The sequence below is a fragment of the Pleurodeles waltl genome, chromosome 12, assembly GCF_031143425.1.
Source record: "Pleurodeles waltl isolate 20211129_DDA chromosome 12, aPleWal1.hap1.20221129, whole genome shotgun sequence".
Classification (NCBI taxonomy): domain Eukaryota; kingdom Metazoa; phylum Chordata; class Amphibia; order Caudata; family Salamandridae; genus Pleurodeles; species Pleurodeles waltl.
In genome coordinates, this window is record NC_090451.1 from 250,289,487 (window position 1) to 250,303,895 (window position 14,409).

Sequence of the window (14,409 nt, forward strand, 5' to 3'; positions counted from 1 at the left end):
ACCTGTAACTACTCTTAATTTTACCCGTAAAATTATAGCATATTGTGTTCCCCTTTGTCACATGTTTTTTTTTAATGTCAGGCAGGGAGGCCCCCTGCTGCTTCATTACTAACGTGCAATGCAGGAGTACCATGAATTCACTGTTCCTGATTTGCAGTTCTCCCCATTCGTCTGGTAATTTCCAAATATGATCTCAATCTCTGTAGTGGAGCAACTTTGATACCACCAGCGTGCTGGTGCTTAGGACGGAACAGGTCTTGTCAGCACCCAGTGGGTGGGTTCTAATGCAAAAAGGGGGATAAACCCTCTGCGTCCACAATTTTTCTTCAGTCACATCTTCGGGAAAGAGGGCATGTAGTTACCTTCAATGCATTCTAGCAGGCCACTTACTCAAACATTATTTCTTCTAGCATGTCTTCTGCTCTATGTTCTAGGACTCTCATTCTTTTGTTTATCTCCCTGATTTGTGCTACCAATTCCTCTGTGGCCAGTGTGATCATAGCTATTGATCGCTCTAGTTAGAAATTGTCTCTAGTTGGCAGAGGTATGCACCCTGTTCAAGTAGGGGCCACAATCCTAGCCAGGGTAAGTCAGATACACCACCCAAATAACCTGTGCTTTACCCTCTGGAAGCTTGGCATAGAGCAGTCAGGCTTAACTTGAGAGGCAATGTGTAAAGTATTTTTCTCAACACTTAAATTATAGTAACCCAGCAAAAACACCACGAAAAGACTCCACACCAGTTTATAAAAACAGAGAATATTTATTTGAGTAAAACAACACCAGAACGACAAAAATCCAATAAGTAGAACTCAAAATCTGATTTTGTTTTTGATAATAATTTTTTTTATAGTTTTAAAAGCATTGGGAACAGCCACCTTTAATTGACACACCATTCGCAGGACGGATCCTGCACAAACACAACCCATGACATGACACTGATTTTGGGCAGATGTATACAAAAATAACACATTGACACAGAAATTATATGTGCGAAGACCCCTCACAGAATCATTTACGATGTTTCACCCAGACATTTCCCCCAGATCTTAATGTATTTACGAGGGCAATCCCCTGCTTTGTAGACCAGTTTTTCTTGTCTGACACACCAGTCCACTCCTCTCCTCCAGCTTAAGAGAGCCGTTGTAACATCAGCCTTCCAACACGCTGAAAAGTCTGTTTTAGCTATCATGAGGGTTGTGCCCAGGAAGAGCTGATCCATTCTGGTGCCTCCTATACCTTCCACGACCCCTAATATCACAGGCAATGGGGACATTGGGACCTCCCAACCTAGGAGCTCTGAAAGCTCCTTTTGCAACTTAGTCCAATAACACCTTTTAGGGGGGCATGACCATAACATATTTTAAAATTCTGCCGGTGCCATTTGGGGCAGGAGGGTTTTCCAGAAGTCCTGCTCAATGTAGTTTCTTGGGCTAGAGATGCACTTCATGTAAATAATATGCTTGTATGAGTCGTAGGCAGAATATGGAGATAAGTCATGGTGCCATCAGGGCGTCTCACCAGTCTTCCTTCTCCAGTGGTCCGAGCCGTCTGTCCCATCTCACCCTCATATGGGTTGGGTCCCCTGGGGCATTGTTGATTAGCATTTTTTATATCTGGGACATTCCTCCTCTCCCCATCGCTCCCATGAGCGATTTGGCTTCCAGCGGGGTATGTTCTGGTAGGGGGGTAGTAGTACCTGTGAGGTGTGTCTGAAGGTCGTGGTGAAGTTGCAAGTATTTGTAGAATTGTGAGTGTGTGAGCTGATAGGTCATCTGCAGCTATTGGAAGGAACATAGATGCGTGCCTCGCCATACATCTCCCAGGTGTGAGATCCCACTTATGGAACCCTTGTAGCACTGCTGTCTCTCTCAGCCAGGTGCCTCTCCAGAGAGGAGTTTGCTGCGTTAAAATGGTTGCCCACTGGGTGTGCAGTAGAGCTGCCTGCCATGCAAGGAACAGTCTTAGTCCCAGGAGCTAACTCCTTGGGGATTTGTGACCCGTACCATATGTCCAATGCCTGTATTAAGCTCCAGTTTATACACTCGGTCTGACCCCTTCATGATCTCCCCCACCCGCACCCACACACACAAACCAGTTGTTGATAACTAAGAGTTGAGTTGCCAAATAGTACAGGTAGAGGTTGGTCAAGACCAATCCTCTGTCATATGGGCCTCGTTGGTAGGTGTTGTAATGCTAAGCGATGTCTGTTCTCTTCCAGAGAAAGGACGTTTTAGTCGTATCAAAGGTGCTGAGCCAGGAACGCGGCAATGGAACAATAGGTTTTCCAAGAAATATAAGAATCAGGGGAGAATCATAATTTTAAAGAGTGCTATGTGACCTAGAACATTTAAAGGGAGAGAGCGCCACCTCCTTAGGTCTGTAGTTGCGTGTTGCGTTAATAGTCCCAGGTTTAGGTCCCAGGCTAAATCAGGGAGGAATGCCACCCAAATACCCAGATATTTAAAATGTAGTTGCTGATGGGCACTATGTCCTGCCAGGCACAACAGTCACATGATGGCAACAGGAGCACTATTACAGATTTCAGAGAAATCACTTTGAGGCCCAACGCTTCCTCAAAGCATTTCAAGAGATGCAGTCATCGTGGTCCGCTGTTAACTGAGTCTGCCAGATATACAAGAACATCATCCACGTACAGTGCTATGCGACCATCGTGGTCACTGCTACACGTCCATCCCCGGAATAGATGGTCTGTCCTACCTTAATGTGCAAATGGCTCCACCGTCAAGGAAATTAGGAGGGGGGAGAGCGAGCAACCCTGGCACGTGCCGCAGCGTATGGGGAAAACCTGGGACAGGGCTCCATTAATTAGCACCTGGGCCTCAATGTTGACAGTGCCCGTACCAGCCTGCAAAACCGTGGACCCAGTCCAACTCCCCTAAACACCAAATGCAGGTAGCCGCAAGACTCTCTTGAGACAGGCAGCCAAGACAGTGGCAAATATTTTAGCCTCACTATTTATAAGTGAAATTGGACAATAATCCGAACACATACTAGATAGGGGTTGGGTCTTAAGGATCACCACTATAGTGGCCGTATCCATCCCTGGGAGAAACATACCCGTACTATCCACCTCTCCGTATAGGGCAAGGAGTATAGGTGTTAAGAGCTTGCGGAGTCTGATGTAGTATTTGGCTGCAAGGCTGTCGGGTCCCGTGGTTTTTCCGGGGGCCAAATCTGTGATAGCCATCTGAATTTCTGTATATGAAATGAGTTCATCTGGAATTTCTTTCTCAGCAAGAGGCAGCCTGGGAAGGGAGATGTAATTGAGAAACTGAGCCGAATATTCAGGGTTAGCTGTCGGGGAGGCAGTATAGAGGGATCGATAATATTAAGCAAACAGTCCTGATATTTTGGGGGGAGTATGCATTGTGTTGCCCCGCGAGTCTTCAATTTCTGGAATGACCCTGGACAACTGGTGATGAGACACCAGCCAGTGGAGTAACTTTCTGTTTTTGTCCCCCCAGCCACAGACCCTGGAAGTGGACGCCAACCATCAGCGCTTAGTCGCCCCCACAGAATGGTTGCATATTTCATCCCGAATCCGAGAATATGATTCTTTTTAAAGAATAAGCTGCAATGTAGTGCTTAGAAATCAGTAGCGTTACAAGGTTACTTGAGGATGCACTAGACTGAGGTAAATCCAAAGTTCAAGCCAACCGCGATGGAGGGTAGGCCGGCTACAGGATCCACCCAGGACCAGCTGAAAAAGTACCTTGGATAGAGCAAGCATTGGCTTCGAAGACGTGACGCGTCAGTTCCAATTCATGCAGTCGGGTAGATCCATCGTTGTCGAGCCTTGCAGTGGGGTCATGCGTCATTGTGGAACCCCATTTGATGCAGGCGCTGTGTCGTTGTCGAGCCGTGCAGACAGGACACGCATTATCTTTGAATCGTCACTGCGTCAGCATCGAAAGGACACTGCATCGGTTCCGATCGGCGCAACAATGTTGATGCCCTTTTATTTTATTTTTTTAAAGAAAAGCAGTTGCAAAGTCCCCTTTCAGGGCCCAAGACTGGATCGGCACCCTCTTGGCAGGACAAGCCTGACAGTGGGCAGAGTCCAGCAGCTACAACAGGGTTGAAGGAGGTCTTTGCTGTCCCTTAGACTTCAGAACAGGATGGAAGCCAGCAAGCCCTTGGAGTCACTTGGTTCTGTAGAAGATATAGAGGGATAAGTCCAGTCCTCACTCCCAGGCAGGGGGTTGCAGGCCAACACAGTAAAGCAGTTGAGCAGAGTGGCAGTTCCTCCTGGCAGCACAGCAGTCCTTCTTCCTGGCGGAATAGCCTCAGATCCAGAAGTGTACTGATTTGGAGGGGCTTTGGGTCCAGTACTTATACCCAGTTGAGCCTGTGAAGTGGGGGAGACTTCAAAGAGAGGTCTTTGCAGTGTGCAATGTTCCTGCTCTTTCTTCCCTAGCTCCAGGGGGAATGCAGATCTTTGTGTAGGGACAGGCACAGCCCTACTCTAGTGTGTTAGCTCCTTACTCCCATCTAGCCCGGGAAGACCCTTCAGCCTGGTGAGTGGTCATCAGGATGTAAATGTCACACACAAGTTCTTTCATGTTTGACTGTTGAAAAGGAATACACAAAACCCAGCTGCCACCCACTTCAGATGTATATTCAGAGACGGGCAGAAGCACAGCAAGGTTAAAGTAAGAAAATGCAAACTTTTTAAAAGTGGTATATTTTCAGACTTACAATTTAAAATCCAGATTCACCATAGGTTGTGGTTTTAAATTGTGAGTCCAGAGACACCAAACTACATATTTCTATCTTTTCCCAATTGGAAGGTACATTTAAAAGGCTGCTTCAAGGTAACCCCAATATTAACCTATGGGAGAGATAGGCCTTGCAGTAGTGAAATACAAACTTAACAGTTTTCACTACCAGGACAACGTAAACATAAAAGTACTTGTACAAAGGTTTAAATACACCTCACCCTGCATTTGGGGCTAACTAGGACGTTCATTAGGGGTGACATATGTAATAAAAAGGACTGTTTGGGCCTGGCAGGTGGGTGCACTTGCCAGCTAAAAATTGATGTTTAAAAGTGCACACACAGGCGCTCCAGTGGCAGGCCTGAGACACGTTGAGAGGGCTACTGCAGTGGGTGCTTTTCTTTGTTCTGCTCTATTTTAATAGCTTACAATGGCAAGCAGAGAGAATGTTTACTTTTTGCACTCCTTAGAATTAGAAAAGCTAGTATTTTTCTGCATCTTTCTGCACATTGCGAGCTACTGCAGCTTTTTTTAATGTAAAACTGACATATTGAACTGTTTCTAATATATGTTTCAACAAATATCTAACAGGATTTGATGTGTTTAATTTTGCACTAGAGTTTTTATTTTTATTCTTCATGTCTGCAAACATGCATGGTCTTTCATATGAAGAGCGATGCACCAATGTTTTAAGCGGTTTGTGGGAACGTTGATGGTGGGACCATGTATTATATGGGATAAAGTGCCCACTGGCGTACATGATTACATGTTAAGGATATTGCAAGTCACCTCAGAGTTCCGTAATGGTTATGAAACTCCTCTGTGACTTGTAGTATTCTTCTAATGTACGCTAGGAGGTACTTTATCCCTTATATAATAGGCGACTTGCGATACACCCAATCGCCTATTATAAAGAAATGATGTCAGAACTCAAATGTAATGACTTATTACAGTTGAGTTGTGACGTCACACTGCCTGCTGCCAGAGCCAGCAGCAAGGAGAGAGGCAGATTAGGTCATGAAGCAAAACTAAAGTAGCTGTTTAAAGAATAATGCAACACTGCTTTTCTTTCTTCTGCTCTGTTTTTGTAGCATACAGGGACAAGTAAAAGGAGCTGTGTTTGGCAACATGTTTATTTTTTGCATTCCTTAGATAATTATAGAAAAATTTAGAATCTTTCTGCGCATTCCGAGCTACTGCAGCTTTTTTTTTTTTAAAAAGCCTCTTTTCTTCATATGGATATGGAACTTCTCAGAGACTTGCAGTAGCATTATAATGTACGGGAGGGGATGCATTTTATTTTATATATATATATATATATATATATATATATATATATATATATATAATTTATTATTATATATATATATATATATCTTGTGTGCAGTTTCTACCTGTCCATTTCACCTTCAGGAGAAAAGCATTAGCTCCCAGGAGATGAAAAATGTAGTTTGACACTTCATATTATTAATGGAGGTTTCATAAAACCTCTTGAGTTGCTTACAGGAGACCCTTGTTGGCACTTTCTTGCTAGGATGTGTTGTTAAATGTAAAGTCTTCCATTTTTTCCAGGATCGGTACAGCGGCTCTGGTTGTGCAGGTGGTTGGCAGCAACTGGCCCAAACCCCATTATACATTGCTTGTGACTGGCTTGTGCAGATTCCAGATCCTTCATCTGGTGAAGGAGCGGCCATATCCTGTTGCAGAAGTGGAACAGTTGGACCGACTTGAACAGTTCACTGACAAAACAAGTTTGAAGAATGAGCTAGGGGAGCTTTCAGAGCAGTTTTATAAATATGCTGTTCAGGTTAGTGAAAGCTCGATTACCCTCTCTCTTAAATTCTCTTTTTCAGTGATGGTAATTCTCAATGTGGTAATTTGAGAAGATTGAATAATGAGCTACTGTGCTATATTCGGGCATCTAAATAGTTTGGGGCAATTCCAGATGGAGATGAGAGAGATATTTTGCAATTTCACTTTCTCATTGAAATTCAGATTGCACTGCAAGAGGTGTGTACTCACCGTTCTGATCCTGGATTAGTCATTTGAATATAGAACTGCAAATAATATAAACAACTGATATCCAAATGTTCCCACCAGTCACCCTTCCATTGGGAGATACACAAGAGAAAACATAAGCAGTTGTAAACATAACTGGAGCTGATCAAGGTAGTTAAGCACTAGTTTGTAATTACATTGAAAAACAGACTGAGGAGGTTAATTGTTTTGTATTTTTTTTCGTTATATAGAGTGGTGTTGCCAGGTTGAGCTTGAGCAATTTCAAAGCAAATTGCTTTGAGCAATTTCCTTACCACAATTAAGAAAAATATTATTTTCCTTTACATGCACCTTTGTGAATATTTTTATTCTACTACAATTATGTGCAGATTATAGATACCTGTATGGGTTTTCAGCAAGACTTCGTTCATTAGTCTGTGGTTCTGTCATTCACATTTTCCTTCCACCCAATCCAGCATGCATCAGGTGGCACTGTGTCAACCCACCTCAGCCATTGGCTGACATCTATGAGTTCCAACTTGATGCCCTTTCACAAGTAGTTACCTTCTGTACCAGGGAGTGCTACTGCAATATGTGCTTTTCTGAGAACTAAACAACATTTTTGCCTTCAGCCAGTGTTTTCATTTAGATTTTGTGCCTGGCAGCTGCAATGATCTGCAAACGCCATGACAAAACAAGAAGTGGCAAAAGGCTGGAGGCCAACACCAGACCTATTAGGTTTGCCAATGCTTATTTAGGTAGCTGTTGCTTTCTTCTGTCCTAGAGGCTAATTGTACCTGGACATTCAGTTTGGATTCATAAATCGTTCTTTGTAAGTAGTTGTCTCATACCAGGTTTAGTGTGATTTCCTCATGAATTTCCATGAGTGAAACATGAGTAGTTATAGGAAAATGTTTTGTGATTCACAATTTTTTTTTCTTTTTGGCATAAGCTTGTCTTACTCTTGGAAATACATGAGTAAGTCACACCTAAGCAGGAGGGTCTACACAACTGTTCACAGAAAATACTTTATGAATCAAGCATTGATATTGTGGAAGGTTTAGGCCAACCTGGTGCGGATGTAGTGCTACTGTAAGAAATATCCCTCCCTTAAGGGAAAAGGGATGGTTGCATAAATGCTAGAGAGCCCAGTTCATCAAAGAATCGTTATTCGGTTTACCAGAAACCAACAAAGCATACATAATAAAAAATAATAGATGTGCTTGTTAATTAATTAGAACAGTAACAATTAAAACATACACAAAGTATTATAAAACTAATCTAAAGTTAAAAACATGCTCAGATATTGGATCTCAGAGAGTCGGTTATACTTTGCTAGGCTATAATAAAACACTCAGTTACCTGAAGGGAAAGTCAGAATACAGGTCGCAAATAAATATCATGCTAGATCCAAGCTGGTCGACATAAGAATCATAAATTTCCCTCACTTTAATATTTTCAATCACAAAAATGGTACCTAAGATATGTTGAGTTAATTTGCAAGCTGAAACTCATCTCTGTGGCTAGAGTACAAACTTTGTGCATCTAGGCCAAATAATAAACATACATCGTCTAATTGAGTACATAATTGGTGCTGAAGTATCAACTTTTAGAATTCTAAATGCAACTGCATACGCCTGCCCCCTCAGATTCAAACACACAGGGCAGATTCATCTGTGGAAACTGCAGTATTCTGGCCAGGAGAACAAAATGTGGTCCTCTGTCTCGGGTGCCCAGCCGCAAGCAGGGCACGTATCAGGAGTAAGGGTTTTTCTGCCATTTATTACTAAAAGCCCTGAGGGGGTAAAGTGCCTAGGTGAAAACGTACATACAGACTTTTAGCCAGTGGGGGAGTGATCTGGTCTAAGAATGGTTCAAACATGGGGCTTAACTTGAAACTAAAACACTGGTCAGTGAAACAGCCTGCCACAGCACCTGTCATATACCGATTATTAACGTATGCTCAATACTTCGATTTTAAGACTAAAACATCTGATTTTTGGATCCCCCGGGTGCGTCCACAGTCTGGCCAATCCAAGTTTCTTAAGCCAGACTGAGACAAACTTTAACCAAGGGATATTTGAACCACTATTCAGTTTCATCAGTTTTGCCAGTGAGTCTTGATAATCAGATAGCTTAGGGGTAGACCGGATTCTGATCCAGTAGGTCTAAGGTTTCCTTTTGGCAACCTCCCTAATTTGGTTGATACCCAGATTGAAAAACAACTGAGTTATGCGAATACTGACCGGGACCACAATAAGAGATCAAATTAAATTGTTTTTGTCCACTGTCCGTTTCCGGGTATTCTCGGGCCCCAAGATCGCAGCACCATGTCCTGCAGGACTTTGAGCCTTGGCCTGATAGACATCTAGGGCAGGAGATGCTGGCCGCGATTGTGTTTGTTTATAGAATTGCAATGACAACATTGGATCTCTGTTTTATAAGCTAGGAACTTTTACAGACTTGTGGTTCCCAAACAAGCTTACTGGTCAACCTAACACCCAGGTAGTCAAAGCCATAACCTCTTTTGAGAGGTTCACCATTGATTTTAACATTTATTCCTGGTTTTGTCTTCCCAAATTCTATGTATTTAGTTTTGAATGCATTTAGTTCTAGCCTACGAGCAGCACAGAAAACCAAAACCTTATCAACTAAGTTCTGGAGAACTATTGGTGTATTAGAAATTAGTAGTGAGCCATCTGCAAAGCGCAGTATTGAGGTCTTTGTGCCATTTAGGATAGGGGAGTAATTTCTGCAGCTTGTGAGATCCTTAACCACATTGTTTATGAACAGTGGAAATAGGGTAGGAGCAAGAATGCAGCTATGTCATACCACACGTTTTATGGGAATTCTGTTGGTTGCTTCCTTCTTACTACCCCAGCTCACCTGCACAAAATTGTATTCATGTAGTCTGGCGATCAGGGTGACCAAATTAGCAAGAGCCCCCATTTCCCTTAGGACTGCCCACAGTTTCTCATGGGGCACAAGATCAAATGCTGACCATAGGTCAATGAATGCCACATAATGTTTTTGATCCCCAAGTAGAACATATTTCCAGGGAAGGAGAATGAACTTTGAAACTTGATCACAAGTGCTAGTTTTAGCCCGAAACCCTACTTGAGGAGTGTGAGAATGTGATTGTTGTCTATCCAAGCCTGCAGTTTGTCAAGTACCTGCCATACAAAAATATTTTGCAGGTTAGGCTTATTGGCCTATAGTTGGAAGAACATTGGGCATCTCCCTGTTTTAAAATTGGAATAATCATAGCCCCCGCCCCTCCAGGTCTCAGGGATTGCACCACCAACAGCTATGGCATTAGTTAAAAGATTTACATACTGAGGTCCAGATTTATATAAATTGTCAGGTACATGGTAACGGTCAGGAGCTTTTGCTAATTTTAACTGACTGATAGCAGAGAGGGTGTCTATACTAAAGTCTAAGTCCATACTGCTACCAGGAGAGCACGAGTCGCCAATTGGGTTGTTGGATTCAATAGAGAAATAACACCTTCCTCCTCAGCATATAATGCAGAGAAGTGTTCCACCCATTTCTCTGTCTCGACATGGTAAGTATGCGAGTGAGCCCTTTTGATATTCCCATGTGAAATAATATGCCAGAAAACTTGATTGTCATTAGTTTTTGTGACCTGTAACAAATCCTGCCAATTCTTCCCAACCCACCCATTTTTTGCATTTGCCTTTTTATATCTGCGCTGTACCTTCCTAAAAACCTTTGTCAATGCTTTGCACTCCGCATTATACCATTTGTGTCCCTTTTTACGCAAGACTTTCTTTTCTGGTCTAATTCCTTGTAAACCCCACATTACAGTTTGTCAAAAAGATTTTTATGAATAGTTAAAATTGGAACTGAGGGGAGATTGGCAACTTCGTAATCAGAAAGAAAGAAAGTGGATGAACCTTTGGTACATTTCTGAATGCATCTTATGATTGACTAAAACTTAGGGCCATGAAACCCTTCTGAAATTGTTAGCTATGATGGGCTCTGGAGCTGCAGTATCACAAGATAAGGTCCCTGTTGTGGAGATAAAAGCAAAGAGTTATGGTCAATGACTGGCGGCACAGGACTACCATATTGTTGAGCAGCGGCCAGAGCCTTACATCAAGCAGAATATAATCTATGATGCTAGTGTAAAGATCCCTTTTAAATTTAGGAGACCTAGCAAGGTCGGAGCGAGTCCAGCCAATGCATGATGTAAAGCTCTTCCCAACCTCTATAGATGCAAGCTGAAGTGCAGAATTAGAACAACAGCACTGTGCTCTGCCAGATAATCCTGGTATATCCCACATTTCATCTTCATCCTCATGCATTAATTGACAATGATGGCTCAAATGAGACATTAAAGTCCACGCTAACATAACCTTTGCTTGCTGCTGTTAGGTGCCAATCAGGTCATCTAGCAATGATAAAATTGGGAAATCAGTGCTGGGGGTAGCATATCTTACATAAACATTAAGCAAAATCAAAATTACCCAGTAAGAGACCTAAACTATACCCCCATTAAATCTGATGAGTCAATCCTTCACTGTTTGTGTACAGAAACAATAGTTAGTTTAACCAAAGTTAAGAGACCTCCCGATGTCCTCCCACATTTCGGCAGAATAGCTTCAGCGCTATAAGTAATATAGCCATTGACTTGCACTTTCCCCACATCTTAAGTCTCTTCGAAAAGACAAAAACATTGTTTCTCACTATGAAAGAAAGCCCTTCCGGGTCACTAAGCGTGGAATTAATACCCTGTTGTTCCTCAAAATACACCCGTGGGCCTAGTGCCAATAATGAAATACTAGGCAAGTTCCGTGTATCATCTGGACTTCTCATCACATAGAAATAGAGAGTTACGCTGCAGAAATTAACCTCTTAGTGCTATTTAGTGGAGACATTTATGTATTCATTGATGAAAATCTACTATGTCAACTCTAAAGTGTACAAGGGAAATGTAGACAGATCACATCTGCAACCAGTTGCCCAACCTCCTTTTGGAATAGACTTCTAATATCCACAGTGTTCAAAACAGCACTATACAACGGTGGTCTTACAATACTTTTTGTACTACTTTAGAAAGATACCAGTGATAATTCACAAAAAAAGTGACTGAGCATTTGAACTGGATTTGTAGTGGCAGTAAAGTAAGAATAGCACTCTTCTGGAGAGAGGACTGGAAGCACCAGATTATCAATATTGTATTCTAGCAGCACAGCTTCAGTGGGTGACCCAGAGGCGCACCCACCCAGTAATGGATGAATCTGAATATGTGAATGGTACAGGGGAAGACTCAGCTACTAAATTTGGTACTTTTAGGATCCTGGCAAGCTTGTAGGCCATAAAAGACTCCTAGATGTAGCTGTATACTGCTGAAAGCAATGCCTCCAGCATACAGCAGTGAAAGCACTCACTTGTGCTGCTGTTGTTGTTCACTCCCTCGTTCACAGGTCTAACCAAAACAATTGGGACAGCGAGTGGAATGGGGCCATAGTTGTACATGGATAAGATACGAGGGTAGCACGTCACATATTAGTATAGATTATATATTTGGGTCAATGATCTAAGAGTTAAAAACTGACCTTTGTGAATTGAGTAAACTGATCTAAGCCTCTTGAAAACGAATAATCTAAGCACATGGAAATATGAGACATCGGAGCCTGTGCTCACAGTGTCTTGAACACATACTTACACACAAAGGCAATCACAACGTTATACCAGAAAGTAAGACACAATGAAGATGCCGGTAGACTCCTTGTGAGCTAGGTGGGAAAAGGACTTGGCAGAACTACCAACAGATATTGAGTTGGTGCTGGTACTCGCATGCCTGCAAGAATCTCAGGGATGAGTGAGTATTTCGCATTGGGCATTCTTAAAACCATAGGGTATTCTTAATCCTTTGCAGCTGCATAAAATATACCCAGAAACACCGGATACTGAGCAGCAGGTTTCATGCACATGTTCTGAGTAGTTCCTCCCATTGAACATTATTATGCCAAAGTGTCTAATTACTCAGTAGGAGAGCCAATTTATTCACATGCGTGCTCACGTATATGGAGGCAGAGAAAAATGAAGCCTGAGTTTGCATTTGCTCACCTGTGTTAATCGTTGCCTGTAGGCAACGAATCAGAGCGTGGAAATCTTTGAGAGTCCTGCAACTTAAAATATGGTGAAAAGAACTACTAAATGGACAGAAGCTTAAATAAAGTCAATATCCAGGCAGTCCTAACACAAGGCCACATGAACATCACAGTATGGAACCAAATACTTAAGCAGTTTTTTGAAGAAACATGTTGGATTCATTACCTCTCTCTTCACACTACGGATACCAGTAAACGGTTATTTAAACTTCTAGAGTATTTACTCTGAGCTCGGTGTAAACAAAGTTTCTGCTTTGTATTCAAAATAAACACTTCATTAGAAAGGCAAACATTCTAGCCTTTGCGAGAACTCGAGCTGTGAAAGGTGCCCACACTTTATTTTTTATTTCTATTCCCAGCACATTTTATAAAGGATGTTGAAAATGCATTTGGGAAAAACAATTGTTTCAGTTTACAGTGCTTTTCATTTATTGTTTGTGTCATATTTTGCTGCATAATATGTTTGTGTGCAGAGCAGGTAAGCCAGTCAGCCTTCCCATCTTTGTAAACACTCCCTTGCATTAGCCCAGGGCAGCATGCATGCAGAGCAGTATATGAAAAGCTTTTGCGCAAATACCTCATATGTCTGCATGCCTAACAAGTGATTTCGTCGGAGATTTTATCTGAGTGCCTAAAACAGGGGTCTCCAACCTTTTGAGTAGTGGTAGCAACTTCTGGTCATTGAAGTCATCCTGAGCTACTGCCTAACATAAGGGTGTCCAATAAGGGTACATAAAGTCCAAACAACTTAAACACTGCCCCTAGAGTATCCCGTTCCTGCTCCCTTGAGTATATAGCATTAGTACTCCATCAGCTCTACAGCAAATTTTAACTCGTGGCCAGGGGTGGGAAATTCTTCATGCTTATCGTCTGACGCCCGAGACATGTTGGTACCTTTTAAGGGGGGAGGGTGGAAAGAGGGGTTAATAGAAGATGTAATTTCTATTTTGCCCAAAGGACAAATAGGCAACACATTGAAATAAACACAAGCAGAGCTGTGGAGCGTTCAGTTATTGGATTATCACCGTGCAACCGTCTTTCAGAGGTGATTGGGAGATAGAAAGTGTAAACAAGATTAAATGTTTAAAAGCATTTTTCTTTGAGATGACAAGTTCTTTGCAGCACTTAATTGTTAGTATCCGTCATTTGCAAACTTGCACTGAAACAGAAAGGACAGCAGGATACGGTCTCAAAGCTTTCAGTGTAGCTTGCCGAAGTAAGTTCATCATCATTTAACACCTTAAATCCCCCCCGAACTCCCCTCCCACTCCCCCCACCCAGTCCTGAGCCCTTTTTTTTGCTATTTGGGGTGATTCGCACTTAGGCCTTCGTAACTTTGGGCCAGATGTAGGAAGCACTTTGCAAGTCGCAAACGGAAAAATTTGCCGTTTGCGACTCGCAAATGCGTGTTTCCTATGCAGAAATGCATTTTGCGAGTCGTTACCGACTCGCAAAATGCATTTCCGAATCGCAAATAGGAAGGGGTGTTCCCTTCCTATTTGCGATTCGCAATGGAATGCAATTCCATT

The 14,409-nt window shown here is 42.4% G+C and overlaps 1 protein-coding gene across 1 annotated transcript in view; it reads left to right on the top strand.

Moving 5' to 3' along the window:
- The window catches only part of LONP2 (lon peptidase 2, peroxisomal), an 885,840-nt gene that overhangs the window by 15,313 nt on the left and 856,118 nt on the right, over window positions 1-14,409 (top strand). The window contains exon 2 of the mRNA XM_069217806.1: window positions 6,315-6,549. Coding sequence (XP_069073907.1) covers window positions 6,315-6,549 — 235 coding nt within the window. The remainder of the gene's footprint in view (window positions 1-6,314; window positions 6,550-14,409) is intronic.